General features: G+C 37.6%; 1 protein-coding gene across 6 annotated transcripts in view; it reads left to right on the top strand.

The window, feature by feature from the left end:
• Positions 1 to 12,440: 12,440 nt before the first annotated feature.
• MME (membrane metalloendopeptidase) overlaps positions 12,441 to 27,008 on the top strand; it is a 91,811-nt gene continuing 77,243 nt past the window's right edge. For 4 of the 6 annotated variants that reach the window (XR_014326242.1, XM_082840173.1, XM_082840174.1 and 1 more), the window contains exons 1-3: positions 12,441 to 12,544; positions 17,545 to 17,714; positions 18,577 to 18,612. Coding sequence is in view for 5 of the 6 variants with exons in the window: in XM_082840173.1 (XP_082696299.1) it covers positions 17,555 to 17,714; positions 18,577 to 18,612 (196 nt within the window). In the remaining variant the exon portion in view is untranslated. Of the gene's footprint in view, positions 12,545 to 12,755; positions 12,814 to 16,523; positions 16,850 to 17,544; positions 17,715 to 18,576; positions 18,613 to 27,008 lie in introns of those variants that run through there. The other 2 variants (XM_082840171.1, XM_082840172.1) reach the window with 2 other exon arrangements.

The raw sequence follows: 27,008 nt of genomic DNA, 5'->3' as shown, positions 1-27,008 counted from the left end.
GAGAGGTTTGTCCAGGCCCGGGATAAGGTTGGAGGGAACGTGAGCATCCCTATAACAGAAGAGCACTAACCTGACACTTTTTTTGAGGCACTTTAGGAGAATATTAATCATTTCTTGCTAGAATGTGAAATGGTGCCCTAGCAATTTATTGAAGATATTGAAGGAGGAGAAAAATTGTACTTTATGGAGAAATCTTTTTTATTTTTATATTAACACCTACTTCAAAGAGTTACTGGAGAAATTAATCTGGCCCTGGATTCCTTAGCAGAAAGAAACTCACTAAGTTTCAAATGAGTAAAAAGCAGTACCATCAGCCTAATGGACTGGGAAGAGGCTCCATTACCTTCAGCTATTTTAATACCCAGATACTGGCTCAATTTAGCAAGAATGTGACTGAACTTATCCCTTATCTTGTGACGTCAGGCAATCCTAGCAAAAACACCTTACTGAGATCTGCCTTCCTACCCAGCTCCAGAAGCAGCCAGAAGTGGGCATAACCAGAGAGATCAGGAAGAGATTATTTTCTCTTGGGAATGTAACTGCCACCTCTACCCAAAGCCAACAGGTATCACAGGTGGACTAGGGGAACAGACAATAACTCTTCTATAAAAATACAATTTGTTTGATAGGACAGAAAACATGACAAACCACATTGTTTAATAGTTTTGAATCGTTCAAGTACATCAGTTTTGTCCTATTCAAATTTCTTTAATTTTCCTGGCCTAGTTTTGAAAGTTACAACATATTAATGTGTATTGAACAAACTATTGTGAAGTAGCATTCCCAAATCACCATACTTGAAAAGATTTTTTACTTTAAAAAGCATCTTGGGGCTTCCCTGGTGGCGCAGTGGTTGAGAGTCCGCCTGCCGATGCAGGGGACGCAGGTTCGTGACCCGATCCAGGAAGATCCCACATGCTGCGGAGTGGCTGGGCCCGTGAGCCGTGGCTGCTGAGCCTGCGCGTCCGGAGCCTGTGCTCCGAAACGGGAGAGGCCACGGCAGTGAGAGGCCCGCGTACCGCAAAAAAAAAAAAAAAAAAAAGCATCTTGCAGCACTGAGCTGTTAGTTTTACTTAGGAACTGGCATTCAAATATTTTAAGCATTCTTAAATAATACGTGCACTAAAAGCCACTACGTACATACATCTGCATGTACAGATCAGATTGAATTTTAACAAGTTTTCTTTACAGTTGAATTAAAGAATGTAGGTAAATGCAATAATCTGAGTCGGTAAGAATGTCTGGTGGAAAGGATAAAGCGATGGGGTTAAAATAAGCTTTATCTTTGCAAATGAATTGGTGTAGCATAAAGCAGAAAACATGAGTCTAAAATCAAGATATTTCTATTTCACTTGGCACTTTTCCTGGAAACATTAGGAATTCAGGAGAAGTTGGGAATCAATTATATTTAAAATATGAGTATATCAAGGTAAGATGCAAACTTCCCCCTTCACGGGTTGCTTAGAAGCCACATTTCTTTCCTTTATCTTACTTGTCCTAGTTTTGACTATTTGTAAACAGCCCTCTCCCCCCTCCGCAGTCAGAGTCAGAAAGTACCAGAGATTTAAATGTAAACTGTGCCAAGGCTAAACAGCTGTCCCCAATCTGGGTTCTTCCTGTGGCTGCTGCTGTGTAGTACTCAACTCCCTGCTCCTACCCCAAGTCAGGGCCACAGATGTCCACAGGAAATGCATCAGAGAGGTCTGACGGGAGTGAATCAGATGCATATGTTTCTTGGTATGTGGTGATAGGCATCCTCAAAGTGCCTGTCACAGGCAGTACTCCCTCCAGGCCAGAATTTGTGAATTTAGGTTCCAGGCTTGTGAATGCCAAGCATCCACACAAGTTTGCTGTAAAACCACCTCTCCTTCCCCTTTTCTGTACATGATCAGTTACGGAACTTTGGAGAGTTGCCGTGATGAAACGTGTAATCATTTGGGGATGTGGAGGGATGAGCACATCTTTGCAATTGAGCTTAGTCACGTCCTCATGTGAGGGGGGAGTGCAGGCTGTCCCCAGAAGGACTTTCCTGCCCCGTAATATCAGAGCACATGGAACAGTTTAGCCAGAGAATAGGCTCAATTCCACGTTTTAAAATGTAATTTTCATTCAGTTATAGTCAGTCAAAAAACTGCTTGATGGGTGAAGCTTGAAGTTACAATGTTTCTGAGCCTTATTTGTCCATCATCACAATTAAGTATTGCCTTTGGCACATAACAAATATTTAGATGTTTTGCCAGATTGTCAGAAACAACAAACATCCCATTGTTATGTTCTGTCATATGACAGAAATGCTACAATTTCAACAATTTGTTCAACATTCTATCTACAACTCACCACCACCAGCACCAAGTATTCCCTGTCTCAGTGAAGTGGTAGATCCAACTATTTGCCCCAAACTACAGGAGTCCTTCTAGATTCCTTCTTCTGTATCTTCAATATTAAAAAATCCTAAGGCCTATGGTTTCCACCTCAAAAATCTCTCCTTTGATTGCCTTTGATCATGTGTTTTTAAGACACCTCTCATAAGAATTACTGCGCTCGCTTTCTAACATCTCTCTGCCTTCATTTTTGCCTCCTCTGGCCATGCTTCTCATTACCATCAGTGCGGCATAGGTATTCTCATGTACAACTCCGACCTTATTGCTCCCTTGCACAAATTTTACCATGCTTTGTATTGCATACATCCAAATGTAAGCAATTTACAGAGCATACAAATTCCTTCATTATCTGGTTCCTACCTCTTCAGTCTTCTCTTGAGAAACTGCTCCCCCCTCTCCTCCCTCCCCATGCCTTTTATACTTCAGCAGTACCAAACTGCTCAAAGTCAGCAAAAGTTTGCAATGTACCTCATACAATATTCAAGACATAGAGAAGGTTCTCTATGTTCTCTCTGTCTTGAACGTTCTTATCCTCTCCTTTTTCTGCCAAATACCTCCAATCAAGTAAGAAATGTGTTAAGTGATGGAGTGTTCTAATGTACCCAATGGTAAAAAGTTGCCCTCTCACATATTTCAAATGAACTTTGTATATATTACTCAGTTATAAAAATAACCATGTTCTATTGTAAATGCTTGTTTGCATTTCTCTTACCCACTAAACTATGGCTTCCTTGATTACCTAATCATCTTATCTTTTGTTTTCTTTGTATCTACTCAGTCTTGCAAAGGATTTGCTTGCTTTTTCACTCAACATTATCTTTCTGAGTCATCCATATTGATTCGTTTAGCTGCAGTTGGTTATATGGCATTCTGGGTAGTATTCTAGTATTCCATTTTATGAATGTATTACAATATTTTATCCATTCTTCCATCAATGGACTTTTGTGTTCTTTCTAGTTTTTTTCTTATTATTATTATAGACAATGCTGCTATGAAGCCTTGCACACATCTCCAGATGCACATGTGCACAAGTATGTATTTGATTGTGAATCATGTACTTCTTCAATTTTTCTAGATAATGCAAGTATTTTCCAAAGCAATTTGCTAAAGTGTAGTTTTGTTTTTTTTCAAAACTATATTGTCCAGTCAAAATTTTATTGGCCAATGCCAGTTAAATGTTATGTTTGGGGTTATCTTTTCAATGGAAATCAGTAGAATCTCTGTCAGAAAAAGTTTATTTGCATTGTTTTAAAAACAATCGTTTCTATTGCTATCAGTTTCCTACAAATTACTAAATCTTTGAATACATTTACATTACTTTTGATTTCAGAGTTGTAAAATAGCATGGCCCATAGAGAGTCAACTGCTGTATAGACCAATAGAATCAGTTAATCCTGGAGGATCTGCTAGCCAGGGATCTGCAAACTATAGCTGGCTGGCCAAATCCAGTAGTAGCCTGCTTTTTAGGCCCAACATACTAAGATTTTTTTTTACATTTTTAAAGAGTTGTAAAAAAAAAAAAGCAACAAACATATGTGGACAAAGCCTAAAACAATAACTATGTGGCCCTTTACAGAGTAAGTTTTCCTACCTTTGTGCTAGCCAATTCCCCAAATTCCATTAAAAATAATCTCTTTTTTTTTGGTAATTTATTTATTTATTTATTTATCTCAGTTTCCCCATTTTTTTTTAATTTTATTTTTTTAACACACACACACTGTATTTTATTTTTACAAGAGATAAATCAGCTGACACCAAGCATTGTTAATGGATGACCACAACAAAAGCAACAATGATTGCAATTACCAAACACACTCATACTATGTCATAATATTGACATGCAGTCCAGTAATCCTCCACTGTAACAGCTCCTTTACTTTGCAGTGAAAATTGATTTGTATATTTTTTGCCTCTGAGTCCTTGTGGGATCTCTTTTGTCCTTTATAAGGACAATTTTTTTTCCTCCAGGCAGATTGTACAAATTAATATTCTTACCAGTGGTGTGTAAGAAGTCAGATGAGTAAAATTTGGTTTTATGTTGGAATTTTAATTGGCATTTGCCTATTAATTAGTGAGATTGTGTATCTTCTTATATGCTATGGTCATTTCTATTTAATATTAATTTTAATGCCTGATTATGTCTCTTATTCATTTGGGGTGATTATTTGGCCTCCATTTGCAGTTCTTTATATACTCTAATAATTTTCCACTTTTATGTGTTGGAGATATCTTTCCCTAGTGCATCGCTTGTCTTTGTATTTTCTTTGCAAAGTTCCTTTGGCAAGCAAATAGAATTTAATTTGTAATTAAACTTATCAGTCTCTTTATGTTTTGAACTTTTTGGGCTTTGAAATCACTCCATATCACAAGGTCATAAAGATATTCTCATATATATTTCTAACACTTTTAACACTTCAAAAAATTTTGCTTACCACATTTAAATTTCTAATTCATGTATAACTAAGTTTTTGTACTGTGTAGAAATGCAGTATTTTTCCAGCTGAGGTCTCATCACAATTTAAAGAATTTTAAATTCTTTCTCTATTTGTAATATCAACTCTGCATATATCAAGTTTTCTTAAATACTTGAGTCTACTTTTTCTATCCCTATTTTATTCCACTGATATATTTTCTTTGAACCAATAAACTACTGCTAATTAGTAAATTATTATTAAAATTACTTTGTAAGTCTTGTCATCTAGAAGGTCAAATCCTTTCTAGTGGTTCTTCTTTTTCAGGATTGTCTTGGCTATAATTTTCTCTTTGTTCTTTCGTGAACATTTTATAATCAGCTTATCATCTTTCAAAAAAATGTTTTGGGCATTTGATTGACATCTAATTTAATCTATAAATTAAGAATAACTGATATTTCTATGATATTGAATATTCAACTCTGAGTTCTTGATCTGTCCCTTAGTTTACCTGGTTTTCTTCAGTAACTTTCAGTGAAGATTTATAACTTGCATGTCTTTTATGAGATTTATTTCTAGGAAATATCTTTCTGTATCTATAATTATATTTATATCTATCTATCTATACAAATATATGTATTTGTTACTGTAGACAGGTCTTTTTAAGGTTACATTTTCTAAATTTTTATTTCTGTTGTAGAAAAATGCAATTAACTTTTTAATTCTGACCTTATATTCATTGATCATATTACTCTTTTACAAATACTAATTTTTTTATTGATTGCTTTCATTTTCCAGTATTGACGATCATACTATTTTCAAACAATGAAAGTTTTGCCATCATTTGCTTAGTTCTTTCCTTCTTTATTCTTTTCTCCTTCCTCCTGCCTTCCTTTCCCTGCCTCCTCTCTTTCTTTCTTTGATTACTTTCTAACTGTATCGTCTCAGTCCTCTAAATACTGTACTTAATGTTGAACCAAACTTGTCTTCCTAGTTTTTGGGTCATTCTTATACATTGCCTGCATTCAGTTTGCTATTATTTTGTTTTTGCTTTGAAACTCATGAGTGAGTCTGATCTTAATTTTCCCTTCAGATACTCTCCTGTTATTGGTGTCAAGGTTATATTAACCCATAAAATGAATTAGGAAGTATTCTTCAGGAAAGTTTGTATGAGAATGGAATTGTCCATTAATAAGGTAGAATTTGCCTAAAAAAAAAGTCTAGGCCTGTTTCTTTTTTCTTTCTTTATGGGAAGATTCTTAACTGTTAGTTAATTTTATTTAATGATTATAAGATTATTTAGGTTCTCTATTTCTTCTTGAAACAGTTTTTGTAATTTGTATTTTCCTACGCAACCGTTCATTTTATCCAATTTCTTAAATATATTGGATATAGCAGAATATAACATTTTCATTCTTTTTTAATTTCTGCTTTATTTTTTGTTTTTTTTTTTATTCATGCCATGTAATGTTCAATTACAACCTCCTGACTCATCCATCTTATTTAGCCTTGCCAGTTTTATTTGTCTTTTCATATTTGTCTTTTCAAAGATCCAACTTTGGATTTGTTGCTCTTCCCTATTATATATATTTCATGAATTTATTATTCTAAGGTAATTATTTATTTCCTTCCATTTTCTTGGGATTTATTCTGTTGTTCTTCTTCTAACTCCTTAAGTTGGATGCTCACCTCATGAACTTTCAGCTTTTTTCTTCTAAAATAAAAACTTTTAAGGCTGTAAATCTCCTTCTAGATAAGTCAATTGTTATTGATATGCAGTATTTTCATTGTCATCCAGTTATGTTTTTTAAACTTTCGCTATGATTTCATCTTTCATTCATGTGTTATTTATTTTAAAACACAGTTCAATTGTAAAATATAAAGATCTAATGGTATTTATCCAACGATTCAGGAAAGAGGCAGCATTCAACCTAGCAGGTAGATTGGAGCTCTGAAGAGCTATACAGGGCAAGAAATTTTATAGACATAAGGGAGCAGGAATATGGCAGTTGTACTAGGGGAAGAAAAGCAGATTAGATTAGATATTCCTTTGGAGGATGGTAGTGGTCCACCAGGCAGATTACCTAACTAGTGCGGATCAGGCAATCCTGATTGGCTAGTTTAAAATTCCATTTTTGGAGTAGCCAAACCTGTAATTAAGTTCAGTCTCACTTTGGTGTTGTGGGGCTTAACATAAGCTAAACTCCATTTGGGGCCTGTTATCTTGCCTTTAACATATTTAAAAGTGTCTGTGTGCATCATTTAACAATTTCTAAATGTACATGTGGTTTTGATTTAGCTTTCCTTAGTTGTGCTAAGTTCCAAGAATGTGTTATTTATAATGAAAAGTCTTTGAAATTCATTGGACCTTGTTTAATGGCTTGGTGTATAATCAATGTTTATAAATATTCACTGGATGCTTTAAAAACGTGTGTTCTCCAATTCTTGGGTAAAATATTCAATACATTTCCATTAGACAAGCTTTTAGTATTGTTATTCAGATCTTCTGTATCATTACTGATTTGTGCACATGCTTTATCAAATATTGTGAACAGTGTATTAAAATCACCCATTATCATGGGGAATTATCAGTTTCCTCTTGCAGTTCTTCTGTTATTTCTTATAGTACACAGTTCAACTTTATGCTATTGGATGTAACCAAGTTTAGAATTGTATCACCCTTCTGAACTGATTACTGTCTTTTTTGGTAAATTTTAAGTTTATTTTGTCTGATTACAATATAGCTACACTGGTACACCAACTCTCTTTTGGTTCAAATTTGTTTGACATATCTTTTTTCCATCATTTTGCTTCAACCATTCTATATTATTATGTTATAGGGGTGTCTCTTAAACAGAAGATAGCTGGATTTTGTTTATTTGTTGTATTACAATCTTTGTCCTCTAACTGGAGAATTGGATCCAATTATATTTATTGTGATTAATATATTTGGATTTATTTCTACCATCTTATTTCTAATATTTCATTTTTTCTCGTTCCTTATCTTCATTTAGATTGCTTTTTATTTAATTCTAGTTTTTTTCCTTATGCGAAATTTGACCTTATACACTCTATTCCTATTTTTTTGGTGGTTACACTAGTAATTTTTACATGTATAATTAATTTAATAAAGTCTAAAATTAATCAGTATCATTATCCTCCTTTGCAACAACATAAGTAAGCACTTTAGAGTGCTTTAACTTAATTAACACTTTCCCAAGTTACAGTCACCATTGTCCAGTATTTTAGTTGACCTTTTCTCCCCCATATATTTTTTTAGTCAATGTTTTCTTAGATTTACCTGTATTGTTACTGTTTGCTTACCATTCCTTTTTGCATATCAGATCTTCTATCTAGTATTATTTTGTTTCACAAATTCATTCTCAACAAGTTCCTTTAGTGAGAGACAGGTGGTGATAATTCTCTCAATTTTTGTTTGGCACAGTCTAGATGGGACCACTTTACTATAATTTTTAACTTGGGAATTTTCAGGTCGCAAAATTAATATAAATCTCAGCCCTACATCCATCTGAAGTCTGATCTGATCATGAATTTTCACCAGAAGCTTTTTGGTATAAATTTACCTGCCTGAAGTAGAGGCTAAAAAAGCAAATATATTTATGTTTGGGGACTGGGAAAGAGTGGAAATGGGATTTGAGTTTTTTCTTTTTTCTAGTTCACCTCTTCACTGCAGATGTTTCTTTTCAGTAGTCTCTGCTTTATGTAGGAATCTCTGACCTGATTTTCACCTTGTTCTGCACTAGGTTTTGTAAGAAGTCACAAGCTGTGTTAAAATTGAAGCTCTAGGTCACCTAGGTTTGACAGGGCCTCCTGAGATAGGTAAATGTCCCTAGGGCAGCACCATCTTCATCAGTCAAATACCCTTCTGGATTCCTAGCTCTCCATTTTTTGGCTTCTCATGTTTTCCTTCCCTTTCTTGCTGGCTCAATGGTGCATTTAAAGGGGCTTTAAAAAATACTTTATCAAGCATTTGTAAGTGTTGCATACAAGTACAGCTTTTAAGGATCTATTCTGCATCTTTCTAGAACCAATGCATTCCACTCTTAATAACTTATGCATGGCAGCCAGGAGGACTACTGTTGTTACCAAAAGGGGGACCCCTTCCAGGGCCCGAGAGTGGGCTCTTGTCTAATACTTGGAAATGAATTGTCTGAGGAGAAATACGTGCTGACAAAGCAAAAGACTTTATTGGGAAAGGGCACCCAGGTGGAGAGTAGCAGGGTAAGGGAACCCAGGAGAACTGCTCTGCCACGTGGCTTGCAGTCTCACGTTTTATGGTAACGGGGTTACTTTCCGGGTTGTCTCTGGCCAATCATCTTCTCCGTGCCCATATTTAGCCTGATTCAAGGCCCTCCCTGACAGTGCGCAAGAATTTCTCAGACAGGATGGTTTCCAGGACAAGGATTTCTGGGAGGTTGGTGGGACATATTATGGGCTGACATCTCCTCCCTCCTTTTGGCCTCTCCCGAATTCTCCAAGTTAGTTTTCAGCGGCAGCACTATGTTCCTTATCGTGACCTCCTGTTGTAAAACAACTTACGCAAGTGGTTATTACCATGACTGGCCAAGGCGGGCAGTTTCAGTCAGCAGTTCCCTAACATTTTCTCCTCCATCCCTGTAACTCATCAAACTGCATGCCTTTGGACAACCTCCGCAAACCTCAGTTTTCTGAGTTTCCTTATCTGGTGCCTCCTTATTAGATCCGTTAAAAGAGAAATTTTTTCAGTTTACATAACCTCCTTCAGGGAAGAGATTTAGCATTTTTGATAAAACCCTTAAATTTCTGGGGACCTTTAATAAAATTAAGACTTCTTGTAGGAAACACACACTTGCTAACAGGTGAAAGTCTCAGTCTAAAAATAACTTTACACTTTGATTTTCGTTAGCTGTATACTCTATCCCCATTCTTTTCCCCTATGAAATACCCTTATCAAGAGTGAATCTTTGAATTGGATTCCTGCAGGGCTTTTTTTTTAATTTTACAATAAGATAGACCTAAATATATGATATATGATCATAACTGAATAGTCTGAAAAGTTTTTATTAGCTAATCTTTAATTTATAAGAAAATTTAAATGAATTTGTTTTCATCTTTCAGCTCTAAGTTTAGAGGCACTATAAACAAATCAGACTATCTTAGTTTCTACTGGAAATAAGATATTCCTGAACTGCAAAGATAAATATTACCTTCCAAAGGAACTTTTTCTGTTTTAAAATTTTGTGCAAATTTGAAAACAGAACCTAGCTTGAAAAGTTTAAACGGAAATGTTAAGACCAAGCCTATAAGTTTTACTTGCATTTCCTGTTGATACGCAAATTTGGTAATTATTCTGGCCAAGGCATTCCCCCTCTACCACAAACTTTCATCATTATGTTAATCAGAAGAAATGTATTAAATTTTTAATGAACATGGCTCCTTATGAAGAAACTAAGGACTGGCTACATGAAAAAAAGAAAAGACTTTTCTAGCTCATTTTAATTTATTGTTAATTATGTAAGTTTGAAATAACATTTTGGTGATTTAGCTGAAAAGTAATAAAATAAGTACTGGAGTGTTAGAAAAGCTAGATTTCTCACAGACTGAATTTGAGTAAATCACCTTTCTATGCTTCAATATTTTCTATAAAGTGAGGATAACAGTAACTCAGCATTTGAGTCAAAATGAACTGGATTCAAATTCCTGGCAGTTTTAACTTAGAAGAGCTCCTTATGCTTCTTTGTGGGGTAGTTACATCCATACTGTAAGGATTAAGTAGTGTCTGCACCATGCACCAAGAAAGAGTAAAGAATAAAGATATGAGGAGAGTACTTTTGCTGCCGGTGAATTTAAGGTTCTTTCCTCCTCGCGAAAGAATTCAGAGACAAAGTGATAGGTAAAAAGTGGATTTATTTAGAGACACCACAGACAGAACGTGGGCCATCTCAGAAGGCGAGAAGCCTTGGGGGAAACACACTCCACAGACAGAGTGTGGGCCATCTAGGAAGGCAAGAAGCAAGAGGCCTTGAAATATGGGGTGGTTAGTTTTTAATGGGCTGGATAATTTCATAGGCTAATGAGAGGATTATTCCAACTATTTTGGGGAAGGGGCGGGGATTTCCAGGAATTGGGCTATGGTTGACCTCAAAACTGTCATGGCACTGGTGGGTGTGTCATTTAGCTTATGCTAATGTATTACAATGAACATATGATGAGGCTCAAGGTCTACTGAAAGTCAAATCTTCTGCCATCTTGGATCCAGTTGGTTCTCACTAGTTGTCATGTACTGTGGCTATGTCATTCTTTTAAAGGTTGTGCCCTGCCCCCTTCCCTCCTGTTTCATTTTTGATTTTGCTATATTAATCTAATTATTTAATGATTGTTTTAACTTTTTCTTAATGTCTCTCCACTGTATTCCCTTTACCCTTTCATTAGCAAGTACCACTTTTTCTCCTTGCTTTTCAACTTTCTCTACTATGACACTTTCTCTATTATGACACTGACAAATGCAAAATTTGTCAGTGCAAAGGGACATCTCTCAAGCACTGCATCATTTTGATGTTAAAAATAGCAACTGCATGTTCAGGAAAACCCACCTGTATTTCCCTATTAATTCCCCAGGGTGTGTGTGTGTGTGTGTGTGTGTGTGTGTGTGTGTGTGTGTGTGTTTGCAAGTATATAAGGAAAAGGGGATCAATGTTAAAGCTACTTATATACTTGGCATTGATTCATTGAACCAAAAATCATGGAAGCAAAAAAAGAAAAAATTAGAAGAGCTTTAGTTCTTCTGAGTTTATAGCTGCTAAAAACAGCTTTTATAAAGGAATCGCCTTTATGCAAAAAGTATTTTCTTGTTTTTTACGCCCTTGAAATGGAATCACATATCATACATGAAAATGGTGTGCTGCTTGACTGCATTAAAATGACAGGGGTCCAGCAGACACATTATAGCTAAATTTTAGTAGGTAGAGCAGACACACTTGAGCTTATTTTTCTCTGACTTTCTCACTCCCCATTCCAGCCCCTCGGGTACGCACGTTACACGAGTCCCTAGAGTCAGAAGATGGGAGTGGAGAGTTTCAGTACAGAATGTAGCTCTGGACATCACCAAGAAAAAGGAAGGGAAGAAAGAGAAGAGAGTGTAAGCAAAGGGAGGGGGAAATGGAAAGGAAGGAGAGAAGGAAAAAAGGAGGGAGGGAGCGCAAGAAAAGAATGAAAGAAAAAAAACAGAAAGCAAGGAGAGAAAAAAAATAAAGAAAATCTGAGAAAGGAAGAAGCTTCGCTGAAGGGAGGAAAAGGAGCGAGGAAGAGGAGAAGGAAGAGTGTGAGAAATGTTTTTGTCTCAGGTCCATTAGAGAGAGAAATAGAACCCTTATCAGCACTACAGAATCTCGAAGAGGCAGTGTATTTTCTTGAAAGCCCCGAAGCTAAGCAATTCCAAGAATGTTTGGCAAAGCCCTTTGGGGAAGGGTGAGGTGGGGGGGGGGGACGGGCGTGGGGGTGGGGGCTTTCTCACACCCCCACCCCCGGCCCCCTCACAGGATGTGACAGGATTTGGGAGACCTAGAGGAAACCTTCAGGTCACCCAGGGAACTGCTCCTCTCGCTGGTCCTGCAGTGGCGAGGCGGGGTGGGGGTGGGGGGGTGAAAGCGCCGAGACGCGCGGGGCGCGGAGATGTGCAAGTGGCGAAGCTGGACCCAGCGCAGGCGGGAGAAGCCGCCCGACTCCCGGCGCGGGATCTGCTGAGAGACCACGGTGAGTCTCTCCGGGTGCGGGTCCGAGGGATGTCCGGGTTCCCCGTCGCCCCCGGGCCCGGGCCGAGGCGGGCCCGGAACCTCCCTGGAGTCCGGCCTGGGCTCGGCGCCGCCGCCCGCCGCCAGGAGCCCGCGCTGCTCGGGACGCGCCTGGGCGGACGCACCGACCGACCAGCGCTCTGCGGCGCTCCCCGCCGCCCGCAGACCCAGTGCGCTCATTGGTCGGGATGTGTCTGCTCAGCAGCCTCCAACTTCTCCCGAATCCCATGGGTGAGTCCCGAGAAAGCGAGCTGGCACCTGGGAGCTGAGGGGAGATGGGTCCAAAGGGCGCGAGATTTCCCTCGGGGGCGGTGGGAGCCGTTGGGACGGGAGCCGGAGGGGAGCGGCGGCCGCGCGGAGCGGCTGCCTGCAAGGCGCACGGAGCGGGGTCCGTGGCTCAGGTCCGGCGAGATCAGAGCGCCCGGGACCCCGCGGCCGTGGGCGAGGGAGGCGTGCCCTGGGAAGAAGCTGCAACTGAGACTTGAAGAGTGAGGGACTGGGGTTAGAGGGGGTGACCTGGACGAGGGTTCTGCAAGTGATGTCAGGTCGACTCTTCAGGTTCATTTCCATAGCTTCCTGCAGCCTCTGCCTGGGAGAGTTACGTCCGGTTACTGAGATCAGCGCTACGAAATTGCAGGCTGGCTGATTTGGGGGCTGGGAATTTGCCATTCCGCTGTAAAGACACTGTTTGTTTTTGTTTTTTGTTTGTTTTTTAAAGTAAGGTTTGTTTTCATTTTGGTTTCTGTCAGATTTTCTTCTCATTTGTAACTCACTTGCCTATTTTTACTTTCCCTACCCTGAAGATCTTTTCATTATCCTGCTTCTTCATCTTGCTTTAAACCTTAGTTTCCTCTTACATAATTTATGCTGATAGAGTGCTTAAATCTCGAGGGTTGGTTGGTGGGAGTGGTGGTGGGAGTTCTTTTGCAGATGAAAGTTTCCTTAATCTGTCTTAACCTATTTGTATTATTTGAACAAAAGAGAACCTATTTGTATTATTTGACCAAAGAGTAATTGCAACTGAAGTGTTCTCTTTATTTATTTATTTTCCAATAAATTTATTTATTTTTGTCTGAGTTGGGTCTTCTTTGCTGCGCGCAGGCTTTCTCCTGTTGTGGAGCACAGGCTCGCGGGCTCAGTAGTTGTGGCTTGCGGGCTCTAGAGCGCAGGCTCAGCAGTTGTACAGGACTGGCTTAGTTGCTTCGCGGCATGTGGAATCTTCCCAGACCAGGGCTTGAAACCCTGTCCCCTGCATTGGCAGGTGGATTTTTAACCACTGCACCACCAGGGAAGTCCCAAATTGTTCTCTTTAGCCTCTTGGTCAAGTTTACTCCTCCTCCATATACGATGCAAATGGTAATTTTATTAAACTGAAAAGAAGTACCTCGATTTGCAGTGTCAGCATTTGGAAGCTACTAGTCTGCACACCGGCTATGAAGGCATCTAGCTGGCATTATTGCTGGGTTCCAGCACTTAAAAAAAAACTGTGCGACAGTTTCTTGGACTCCATGCTGTGTCTTTTGTTGTATAGCAACACTGCACCTGAGAGTAATATGTTTGGAGCTTTGCGTTCAGAACTCCGTATATCAGATCCAGGAAACACCTACAAGTTTCCCTTGTCCGGGGAAACAAGGAGGTGATTCCTCTACCATATGTGCCTCCTCAAATCTGCAGCTATCGTCTAAATATGGAACCTGTTTCTCTCTGTATTTTTTGAATTGAAGTACAGTTGATTTACAATATTGTGTTAGTTTAAGGTGTATAGCATACTGATTCAGTATTTTTGTAGATTATACTCCATTATAGGTGGAACCTGTTTCTCTTGCTTCCTGTGCCTCAGTTTCCATAATACAAACTGTAATTGCATAGTGTAACCTCAGAGACTTGCAGAAATGTTAATGTACTAATGTGTTGTGAAGATGAACATTGCTTTGGTTTATACTTTTCAACAAACCAGTTATCCTCTGGGTTCTTTGATTTGATGATGTGGTAAAGTAATGTGTACACTCAACTGGTATAAAAATTGCTGCTGTATATTGCTTTGAAACTCAGTTTCTATTTAGGCAAAATAATCTTTTATTCTTTTGGAGATGTTGTCAAGCTGAAGTTTGCAGTATTCTTGTTAGGGTAGATGTCCTAATCCTCTATCCTCTCTTGCGAAAGTGTCTACTTTTTGGCTTGAACTTTCCAACATATCTCCAATTGAGGTGGAATACTTTAAGGATGTAGGTATGTTTGGGGATATCCTGCTTTATATGGGACTACAAGTATCGACTTTATAATTTTTGTATTCTTTTGTATAATTGCCTCCTTTTCCCCCTCTCTAAAATGTGGTTGGGTGTGGTTGCATTGGACATCCAGGTATCTGAGGGATGGTGATATGTTTTTTCCTGAAGTTCAAGATTCTGACCCCTATTTTCTTAAAAGAAAATAGTGAATCAATTGGAATTACTGGAAATGAATGACAAAGTTAATTAGGAGGTTAAACTTGCCTCATTTCTGCTTTGGTCAGTGCTGTTGAAAAGTGCTTCTTAGGAGCAAAAGACTGAAAATTTGCAGGACGTTTATAGGAGGGGCAGATGGAGAGTTTGCAAGTGATTCAAAGATGATATTATTTTGATTCAGGTATAAGGACTAAACAGCTTCAGTCACTGCCTTCATTTCCCCCTGTAACAATTTCTGCTAAGGTGCGGAACCATTAAGAGCCCAGCTGCCTCAGTACCCCAGTCTCAAGGGTAAGAAGTAGACGCCAGGGAAAAGTAACCCAGAAGGGAGAAAGACATACCTGCCTACTAGTTTTCCTGCATGGTGAAAACCTGGTGGCGCAAATGAACAGCTTCAATTTAACCCATGGCTGCCCTGGTTCCTGGCCCTAGATTTTACTAGAGAAACGAATTGTTTTTTCTAAGAAAGAACTAAAAAGAGAAGTGGGTCATATTATAATATATCAGGAGAACGTTTCTCTAGATTGTTTTCTGAAATATTATCAGAGCAGGGGGAGAAATACTCAGGAAATGGAAATACTCAAGCAAATGTGATTAATATTCAGATGCTCTTGAAGTCAGTCTTGAATTCATCTGGGAGAAGCGGGAAAATTATTGTTTATTGTTTACCTCTCTGTATGGTGTCCAAGCGTTAAGTGTGTTTCCATCTTTTCTTTCCCCACCCACCTCCCCTATTAAAAATCCAAGGGCTACTATCAATGCAATTCCATATCATAACCGAGGAAAGAGGCTGTGAGACTAAGCCAACATGAGTCATATAACCATTAAGATATTTTAACATTCAGGTACACTACATTCCACTTTTATTGAGCAGACATGGTTTTCATGGTCTAATAAAATATTTTTATTTGATAGTCTGTCCTTGGTTATAGCCTCATGTAATCCCAGGGACAGCATGCTTAAGACTTTGTATCCAGAACTTTAAAGTCCAATTGTGACTCACTTATTAATAACTCACTGGGGAAATTAAATTCCTAGTTATCTGCTGATAACTGATGGCCTGATCACCCAGGCCATACTTCAAACGTAGAATCCATTTCTACTTTATCCTGTGCCTCAGTTTCCACAAAACACACTCTCAGAAAATTATGTGTATTCAACAAAGATTTCTAACTATGAGAGCATCTCTGAGCAGTCACTTCATCTAGGAACTACATTATATGCTTAATTTGCATCAGGCTATACACAGCTAATCTGTTAGTTTACAATGCTCTTTTCTACAGTCAGGCAGAAAAATTGAACTTGTGTGTTCTAAGCTTTGGTGAATAGCTGATAAAGAGTCACTAGGCCTCTAAAATAAATATAATGAAATCTAATATTTAGGCTAATATTCCCTTAATTTTACCCCCTAGACTTCTGCAATAAGGTTTAAAGTAGCTATCATTGTATGATGATGCAATTTTCTTTCAAAATGTGTTCTTTGTAATTGTATTCTTTGAAATGTGTTCATTGTAAATGTGTTCTTACTTGTGCAGCTTTGGGCAAGTTACCTGGCTTTTCTGTGCCCCACTATCCTAAGGTATAGAACTGGAATATTCAAATCCGCCTTACAAAGATTCAGTGAATTAGTACATGCAAAGCACCAAGAACTGTGAGTGGCACATGGGAAGTACTCAATAAATATCAGCTATAATTAGCAGAAGTATTAATATTATTAATTTAAAAACAAGTTAAGTATCTTAATTGTTATCCTGACCTGCAAGGTTGAATTTTTTTAATCATATTTTCTTCTTCTTCAGTTGCACAAAGAAACAGTACTTACGGTTAGTATCTTTCATCCCAGATTGTAAACCATGACTTTTGGTCCAGTGAGTGACCATTTTCAAAATGTTGTCTAAACAGTTAATAGATACCCATATTAGCAGTTGTTGTAATTTTGAACTGTAAAATTAAAGATGTTTTTAAGATGAAAAAAAAATACTACAAGTGTTTGTTCCTTTTTGTTTTTATCTGTATTCATATTTAAAATTATTGCTTAGTCAAAACCTCGAAGTATTAGTCATTGATTTCTAAGCTTAGAAAGGAAGCCAGTGGAGCAAGCTATAAAATTCACCTTTGATGTTGTACAAAGTTCAGAAGGGTGAGTTTAAAACTTTCCTTAATGATGGTACAGAAGTTATTTGCTTATGAACTGCTGAAGGAATCGTCCGTGAGTATTTAACTGAGTCTCCTTGTCTGATTTTGCTTGGATCTTCAGTGATATGTCAAAAAAATCCAAAAGACTGTGACCAGGATCTGTCTAACTTATGTGACTATAGACTCTTTGCTTTCAGAATCAAAATTTTGACTTTCAGCAAAAAACTTTTATTTCTAATTTAAAATGAGTTAAGCTTTTACTTTATTCAGCCACATTAAGCATTTAGAAAATTGTATATAGATCTCTTCTTTTTATCTATTGATTAATTTATTATGATTAGTTTGAAAAAAACTTTTTAATGTGGTTTTTTTTTTTTTTCAGACTTTAGGTAATGGGCAGATCAGAAAGTCAGATGGATATAACTGATATCAGCACTCCAAAGCCAAAGAAGAAACAGCGATGGACCCCACTGGAGATCAGTCTCTCCGTCCTTGTCCTGCTGCTTGCCGTCATTGCAGTGACAATGATAGCTCTCTATGCAACCTATGATGGTGAGTTACTCACACACCTGTGCCTACAAACATGCAGAAGACAGTGAAACCTTCATCTTAGGTTTTTCCCATCTATTAAACAATGTGTTAAGGAAAGAGACACTTAAAGATGGTGATATAAAGATTCATTTATAAAATGTAACATCAGTATGCCAAAACACCTAACTTTGACTAAAGTACAATGTCTTTTATGCTTGAGGTAAGTTATTAATTGCCAAGTATGTTTCGTGCACTCGTATGTATTTTAATGAAGATTCTAATGTATAATTTTACTTGATGAAAGTATTCACAATTTTATAGCCAACTTCAATTAGTCAACTTTTGTTGTGTCATTGAAATTCGAAACGGCTTTACAAGAATTTAAGAGGTCTAATTTGAGCCTTAGAAGTTTTTCACAATAAGGATTAGAAAAGGTTGGTTCATTAATGGAAAAAAAATGATTACCAGACTAAAACAACTGATGTTTCAACTTAATAGACCTAGGGCTTAGTGGTCAGGGATGATATAAGAAATACATTTTTTTCCTTCATTTAAAAAATTTTAAATTTAGGATTTGCTTATTTTATTCCTCTATATTTTCTTCTAACTACTGTCAATGATATATAATAATGGGCAGGTAACTGCCCATTATTATAGTATTATATATAATACTTATATATATATATAAATACTTATAAATACTTATTATACTTATACTTATACTTATTATATATATATAAAACCTAAGTATTATATATAATACTTAGGTTTTAGTTCTTGCTTTAAGGAATTGATTATTTAATTGGCCGTTTATAAAAACAAAAGGTAGGGAGAAAGAATATGTGTATTGCAAATATTTATGCATATATCCTCCTTTTTCTAGATGGTATTTGCAAGTCATCAGACTGCATAAAATCAGGTAAGAAGATAGTTTTTAAATTTAATAGTTTTACAATTGATGTATAACATTTAAAAATCAAATGCTAATAGATCTCTATATTTGCTTTGTGTATATTTTTATTTGTTATAGGTCATTAATTAATAGTCAAAGAACATCAAAATATACTTAAGTAATAGATTTGTTAATTTATTCATTCCAGAAAAGAATTCACTCTTTTCTTTTCAACCCCAGAGTATATGGTAGGGTAGAGATGGAGAACTATATCTGTAGCTTTATGGAGCTTGCCATGTAATTGGAGAAAAAAAATCAGCACTTGAAATGGCACGCATCATATCATTAAGTGCTAAATTTCTCAATGCAGATCATTAGAGGGGTAAGAATGAAAAAGGGAGTGACATATAGTTCCGTAAAGCAAGGTGGAAAAGTTAGATTTGGGAGGGGTCTTGAAGCAGGGCTAGGATTTGGAAGTGGAGGTACAGAAGAGGGAATTCCAAACTAGAAGAAAGAACAGGAATAAATCGTGTAGAGAAGCAGTGAAAATGTAGGCATGATAGATAGGGACATGTTATGAAGAGTTTGAAAATTCATATTTAGCCTTGATTTTGTAGTAAAAGAAAAGGATATTTTCCTGAACAGATCGCTCGTTAAGGCAAAAGTTGGAAGATGATTCTGAGAATGCTAGGCTGGGTGGATTGAGTGAAAAGCTAGGGAGGGAGGGCAGGTAGGGGCTGCTTCTGTAATCCAGGTGTGAGCTTAGGAGGGCTGCTTGCACTGGGATGAAAGAGCTCTGAGACAATGTGAGGAACAATTGGATGGCTTAATAACACTGACTTGCTAAATGAAGGATATGAATACTTTGAAAATGACACCAACTTTGAAACCTCAAGGGACTCAGGAGACCGTGGCAGCTCATACTGAAATAGCAAAGTTACGAGGTAAGTTTGTTTTAGGGAGGTTGTGATTAATGTGGATTTAGACCTATTGCGTCTAAGTCAGGGGTAACATCCAAGTGGTGATAGACAGCAAGAAAGTAGAGACCAAGTGAATTTAGGATCTGTCAGCCAAGGGGTAATAGCTGAAGCCTTGGGAATATTTGAGTTCCTAAAAGTAGAAGAAGTGTAAGAGCTGAACTTAAGAGGACATCAAGAATTAGAGTAGAAGGAAAAGAAAAGTCAGAGAAGGGAACAGAGAAGTGTATGGAGCTATAGAAGTCACATCAATTAGAATGTGGTGAAAAAAAGAACATTTTGACAAGGAGAAGAAAGGTGGTAGCTGGCATAGCACCTTGGATATGAACACAGTGTTTATGCCCTTTGACAAGAGATTCTAAACTTCCTTTCTGATGTCTACATTTCTTCCAAGAAATAATCTGTCCCAAATGATTTTTAACCATTTTCTGTTGGATTATCTTATCTGGGTTTTTGTTATTCACTGACCTTTGCAAAATAGTAATGGGAAAATATTGTGGGATTCTAGGTTATAGTCTAATGTCCTTAGTATGTATGTGCTCTTTGTTTTTCTGTATTGCTTTTTGCCTTTTTTCCCCCCGCACTGCATCTCAAGTACACTGACCACATGTACACTCTGGGACATGATGTGGGTAGCTTGAGGGAGACCTGATTGGGATACTAGCCATTTGCTCCTCAGTGTAATAACATGCACTTTCCCATCCAAGGGCCTTCCCAGAAACAAAAGAGGTTTCTTTATTCCTCAGGGAAATGGCTGCACAGGTGCCTTGGCTGGGAGATGTCCAGGGTCTCTGTGCTAGAGTTGGTATGTGCCCAAGTTGTCAAAGATACCATTTGCTTCTCCCTAAATCCTATCTCTCCTTTCTCTCTACCAGCTGCCCTATTATATGCTCATGCTATTCTGTTTTGAGTAACTCCCACTTATGTGTTGCCCTCTAATTATCTCTAAGTGTCTCAGTCCTCAGTATACTTGATGCATCTATTAAGTCTCTTAATCTGTAGCTTCTCTCAGATTTTTCTCCCTCTCACTCTTTTTTCTTGGATTTTATTTTTGAAGAAACTAGATCCTTTGACTAGGTAGGCATATCTTTGTAAAATCCTACAGGTGATTGTACCCCAGAGATCTGAGCAGGTTCCTTTAGTGGTACCCACCTAAGGAGCAATATGACATTTGGAATCTGGAATCTTACATGTGACTTAATGTTTAGAGGTATGGCTTTGGCTTTTTTTTATACTGGTTGGCAAGGCTTAACTCATTAAAATGTATTTAAACTGTATCCTTTAATTGTAGTTTAGAAATCATACCAAATGTAAAAAGCACCTCACAGAACTATACCTTGGCAGAGAAATGTATACAATAGAAGTAGTTCAGTGGTAAACAAGGTTGCTGAATAGCTGTGTGTTTTTCTTCATTCTGCTCTTTTGGTTCACAAGCTGCTAGAATACTTTCATATTCATAGTTACTCTTCCTCCCTGGGGGGAAAATGATGAAACTCACTCTTATGGATAAAGTTTTTACGCCCTACACACACACACACACACACACACACACACAGAGAGAGAGAGAGAGAGAGAGAGTGAGTCCTCTACTGGTTAGAAAATATTTTCTGCCACAGAAAACATAACTATTGCTTTTAGAAGTTGCTTCAGATTAAGAAAACTCTAGGGGAAATCTTGGACAGAAAAAAAAGGGAGAGAGTGAAAGAGTGGAGTGGATGGAAAGAAAAGAAAGAATAAAAGATGTTGAAAAAAATATAAAGTCTCCTACCAGCAATTCTATAGATTCATTTAAAAGATTGGGAGAATTCAAACCTGAGCACAGAAATTGTTGAGAATTGGAAAAGTTAGGTATTGATACCCAAGGCGCTTATTTCAAGTGAAAGTTGGTTTTAGCTGAAATCTTTCTCCTCATGGAAGGGAAAGCCATGGCAAGTGCACTTCTCTCTTTGATCCTTTGAAGTCAAGGGATGGAGGTCAAGCCACACCAAGGCAAAAATAAAATACTGCAGAAAGCTTTGGATCATCTTGAAATTTGTTTGCTGTTGGGTCCTTTAAATCTGAGCCTCTATAAATTTAAATATTTGTAATATACATAAAATGCTGTTTACAAGGCGTACTTTAAATTAACTTGCCTGTATAAGAAATGCATCCCTCTGAAAGATTACACCAGACCTAAAATGAAACAAACACTTCTTAACAAATTACAAGTTAAGACAGTGTTCAAAACCCTACTATTAAAGTATGAGTAATACTATTCATCTCTTATTTACTATATAAGATTGTTAAAAACATGGAATTATAGAGCTTGGATGTGATTTCTCAAACGTCTCTGTGTAAATCTAAATCCTGAAACTGGCTTCCATTGCATTGCAACCTTACTAAGATTTCAAGGAATCATATACTTTAAATCAGGATTTCTCAGCTTCATCACTGTTAACATTTTGGGCTGGATAATTCTTTGTTATGGGGAAGGGGGCTGTTCTGTGCATGGTAGGGTGTTTTACAGCACCCTTGGCCTCTACCCACTAGGTGACTATCAGCACCTTCTCCCATCTGTGATAACCAAAAAGTATCTCCAGACATTGCCACATGTCTCCTTGGGGCAGCAGTATCATCTCCACTTGGGTACCACTGGCTTAAATAATCTCAAGAGATCATCTAATGCTTTTCCCTTTGTGGTAGACAGAATAATGCCTCCCTAAAGATGTCCACTTCCTATCCCTGGATCTTATGAATATGTTACCTTATAAGGCCAAAGGTACTTTGCAAAGGTGATTATTAAGTTAAGGATATTGGGGAAATTATCCTGAATTATCGGGATGGTCTTATGTGATCACAAGGTTCTTATAAGGGGAAGGGAACAGGAGGGTCAGAATCAGAGAGAAAAATGTAACAACAGAAGCAGAGGAAGCCAAGTTTGGAGTAATATAGCCATGAGCCAGGGAATGTGTGCAGTCTCTAGAAGCTGGAAAGGGAAAGGGATGGTTCTTCCCTAGAGCATCCAGAAGGAATGCAGCCCTGTTGACCCCTAGAGCCATAAGATAATAAATTTGTGTTGTTCTAAGTCACTGCATTTGTGGCAATGTGTTGTAGCAGCAGTAAGGAACTAATAATACACCCTTCCATAGTTCTTTTATTTGGGGGCTGTCTTTGAAGAGTTAAAACACACACACAGTGTTTCTTGCTAAACTAGTGTTTTATTACTAAATTGAGGTATGTCATATAATAAAGTAAAAATAGAAGATAAAATAGAATAATAATAGCTAACACTTACTGAATGTTTATGTGTCTGACACTATTGTAAGCAGTTTACATTTGATCCTCATAATGACCTTGTGAGGTAGGTACCATTATACATTCCTTTTACAGATGAACAAACTTGAGCTAGGATTGCACTCCAGGCAGCCTGACTCCAGAACCTGTATTCATGACCACTTTTCCCTGTTGCCTCAAAGGAGACCAGGAGTCTATCAAACTTTTAATACTCTATGCCTGTACGTACAGTATTTGAGAGCAGATTGCCTCCGCTCATGCTAGAACTTGGAACTAAAGGACATAAGATGACTCTCAGAGAGTTGAAATAATTAAATACAGACTAAGAAGGAGGAGAATGAATATTTCTTTGACCAAGAAACAAGCTACTTTACTGAGAACAGAGGATCAGCTTCATCAGTGATGAAGTGATTTTAGTACATCAAACACAACATGGAATTAAGGGGTTTAAAGAAGCAAACATTAGCAGTGTAGTCCTAAACTCTCCAGGGGATAGAGAAACCAAGTTAAGATACACGAGCCATACAGTTCTCAAGAGAGAGTAAGACCATCTGTACAGTTGTGCAGGTTGTACACTGCACTATTGTGGCAGCCCTGAGGGACAGGTTTGTGGAGCATCAGGACCTGGATGAAACCCCTCATAACTATCCATTTCCTTTAATTCTTTACTCATCAAGCAAACTTCGGATGAGTATTTAAATATTAATACAGGGAAAGGAGGCATTCTGTTCACTTGAAAGATATGTTAAGCTTGGTGAGATTATGTATTCATATTCTGATTTATAATCACTTTTGTGTGGCTTGAGCTGTAACCCTTGAAGTAAATGAACCTTCCAAATATCTGAACATTTCTTCAAGGACCAGATCCTGGTAGTGCCCTGAGTGAAGTATCTTGTTACCAGCTGGCCTTTTCATGGCAGCAACAAGGAATCTCTGCATTGCTGTGGGCCATGGTCCCTCCTTTCTTGCCTGTTAACACCCCAGAAGCCTCCACGAAGAAAAATGACACAACTAGATGAGTACAGGAAAGACCGCAGACAGACTCTTGAGGGCTGCTAGGCATGTAACAGCCTTTCAGAGTGGGAGATGAGGCTATTTCATTATGTAATTCAGCTTTAAAAAATCCTTCAGGCAATAACGCAGCCGGCATCCTAGTGGAAAGGCTGCTGAAGCACACCTTTGTTAATTTAAATGTGGCATGTGGCAATTTGCTTTGGGCGGCTTCCCTGACACCATTCTCCTGACAATTGTGTAGCAATACTTGCTTCAAAAATTCTCCAGTCAAAATTAGCATCTGTCAGTCACATCCTTTCCAAGAAAGGGAGTCAGTGATGTGATAAATACACACATATGTAACTTTTTTTTTTTTTTTAACCTTCTGGGTAGATTTTAAGCAGTAGTGCACCATCTTTTTTTAGTGCAAGGTCAAGGTATTGAAAACATAGATAAGTTGGACTAAGTGGTTAAAAGGAAAGAAAATTAGCAATGCCTGATAAGCTTATTTGGAATCTTAAGGTTTATTTTACAACTGCGAACATTACCTGTGAGTAAAGGAGTGGATATAAACGCTAGCTTGCAGGGGCTGGGATGAGGACCCCAGTTTTATGTTCAACATTGTGGAATGAGAAATATGGGAGGGCCCCTCTGCAGTTGAAGGGTCTTGCTTTGTCCTGCTTACCAAAATCCATGGTGTAGCAAGGTGCTTCCCAATAAGCCTTTGATATAATATGAAGCTCCAGTTAATAATATTGATAGATTTTTAAAGGGAAATTGAAAAATAAAGAGTTAAAAAGACTGTAAGGGGAAAGTTACACAAGCCCTTGAATCTTGAAAAATTTTGTTCTCTGAGATCATTCAGAAAAGGAAATTCTGGGGTGGGGGGTGGTTGTTTTGAGCCGATTTCTGACTGATTGAAAACTGGAATAAATTCTCTTTGTTCAAAACACCCTCACCCCATACCCACTAGAAGGGGTATAATAAAAAAGATAGACAATACCACGTGTTGGTGAGGATGTAGAGATTAGAACTATCATACATAGCTGGTGGGAATGTAAAATATTTCAGTCCATCCCAGTGCGATATATAAAAACCATTTTGGAAAACATTTGGCAGTTTATGTGGAAAATTAAACATACACTTTCCATAAACCCAACAATTTCACTCCTAGGTATTTACCTAAGAAAAATGAAAATACATGTCCTCAAAAGGATTTCATGTGATTTTTAAATTACAGCATTATTCATAGTAGCCAAAACATGGAAACAACCCAAATACCCCTCAACAGGTGAATAAACAAAATATGGTATGGGTATAAACGGGAGTACTACACAACAGCAAAAAGGAACAAACTGTGATACATGCAACAATAAGGAACCTCAAGAATGTTATACCAAGTAAAATAAGTCAGACAATAATAAAACCTGCATATTATATAATTTCATTTATATGAATTTACAGAAAAGGCAAAACTGTAGAGGCAGAAAGTAGAAGAGCTATTGCCTAGGGCCTGGGAGTGGAGCAGGGATTCCTGCAAATGGGCAAAAGGAAACCTTTTGGGGTGATGGAATTTTTCTAAATTGGATTGTGGTGATCACTGCACAGCTGTATAAATGTATTACAAGTCATTGGGTGAATCTTATGGTATGCGGATAAAAAGCAACAAAATCACCCTTATCCCTTTTTTCCCATCTCTCCAGTGTCCATTTGTAAGTAATTATCTTCTGTTTTGATCTTATGCTTGTTATTGTAATTAAATATTGAGTCCGTTGATTCCTATTTCCACAATTCAAAGTGATTATATGTAGTTTTCAGTGCCTACCAAATCACTAAATAACTTAAGCTTCTCAGTTTGAGTGAGTACCTATTATTTCATCATATTAGTGTTATATTGATGAAAAGTCTGTAGAAATTGTAAAGCAACTAGGAAGTTGAAGTTATTTCGGAATCAGACATTGGAAGCATTGTTTCCATGTGCTGGAGTTTCACTTTCAGAGCAAGTGAGAGATATATGTGGTATGGTAGGGCCAGGTGGACCTGTCATCTGTCAGTCAAAGGCGGAATACTGGGTCTACCACAAAGTGGATGCTGGTGACAATCATACTTCTGGGAAAATGTGTTGGTTTTTCATAAGGGTTCTATGAACTGTTTCCCTTTTCACCTTGACTACTAGTGTGTCAAGAGATCTGTTTTTAACCTATAATTATAATCTTTGTATACATTTGATTCATTAGCATTATTCATGCCCTCCTCCTTCTTTCTCAGCTAATGTATTTGATTTTATTTCCTGTATCCCTGTAAGGCCACTTTGAATTCTTTTATGAACAATGTAGGTTAATAATTAGATGACTAGAATATAGATAAATTCCAACAATAGATATGTGCAGGAGCAAGGCTGTTAAATAGTAAACTTTATTTCAAAGAGATGCAAGTGTTATGAGTAATTAAGGCACAATCTTTTGAAAGATTACAGCTTCTTTTTCCACTAAGCCAACAACATGGTAGAACTAAGATGTAAGTTCAGGCCACATCCTGTGTTGTTAGTATGCGATCTTAATTAAGTCAGTTTAGCCCTCCGCGTTTCATTTTCCTTACCTACAAAATTGAAATTAAAAGTGTCTTATTTTACAGAGAAACAGCAAAGATTAATGACAGCCTATTTCATGTTATGCATCCTTCAAGGAGATGCACCACAGGTATAATGCACAGATATATCCCATTTAATGTGTTCTTTAATGAAAGTAACAGATGCGCTACCTAAAGCTATTTATTGAGGAAAAAAAAAGCTATTTAGTGAGAATCAAAAGAAAGCAGTCAATATATTTTTTAAGTGGAAGGTGTAGCCAAAAATAGAGAGAGGGTAGGGGGTGGAGGGAGGGAGAGAGAGAGAGAGAGAGAGAGAGAGAGAGAAAGTACATTTTAGATAGTCTCGGGTAAAAATGTCATCTCTTATTAACATTTTCCTTGACTACTGTGCTCTATGTTAGCACAGGGAGTGACAGTTCAGCCTGTGAATGAACTGTGAAATGAACACAATCAGAAATGGGCACTTGGATCCATGTTTCCTGTAAAGCAAAACGCTTTTTTTTGTTTGTTTTCTGTAAAGCCAGTCAAGCACAACTTGATTTGAACACGTAGCTATTCTGTGCTCACCCTTGCAGACATTCACTGTTAGCC

This window comes from Leucopleurus acutus (genome assembly GCF_964270905.1).
Source record: "Leucopleurus acutus genome assembly, chromosome: 5".
Taxonomy (NCBI): Eukaryota; Metazoa; Chordata; class Mammalia; order Artiodactyla; family Delphinidae; genus Leucopleurus; species Leucopleurus acutus.
The sequence above is the reverse complement of the archived record's forward strand: the minus strand, read 5'-3'. Positions and strand labels throughout refer to the sequence as shown.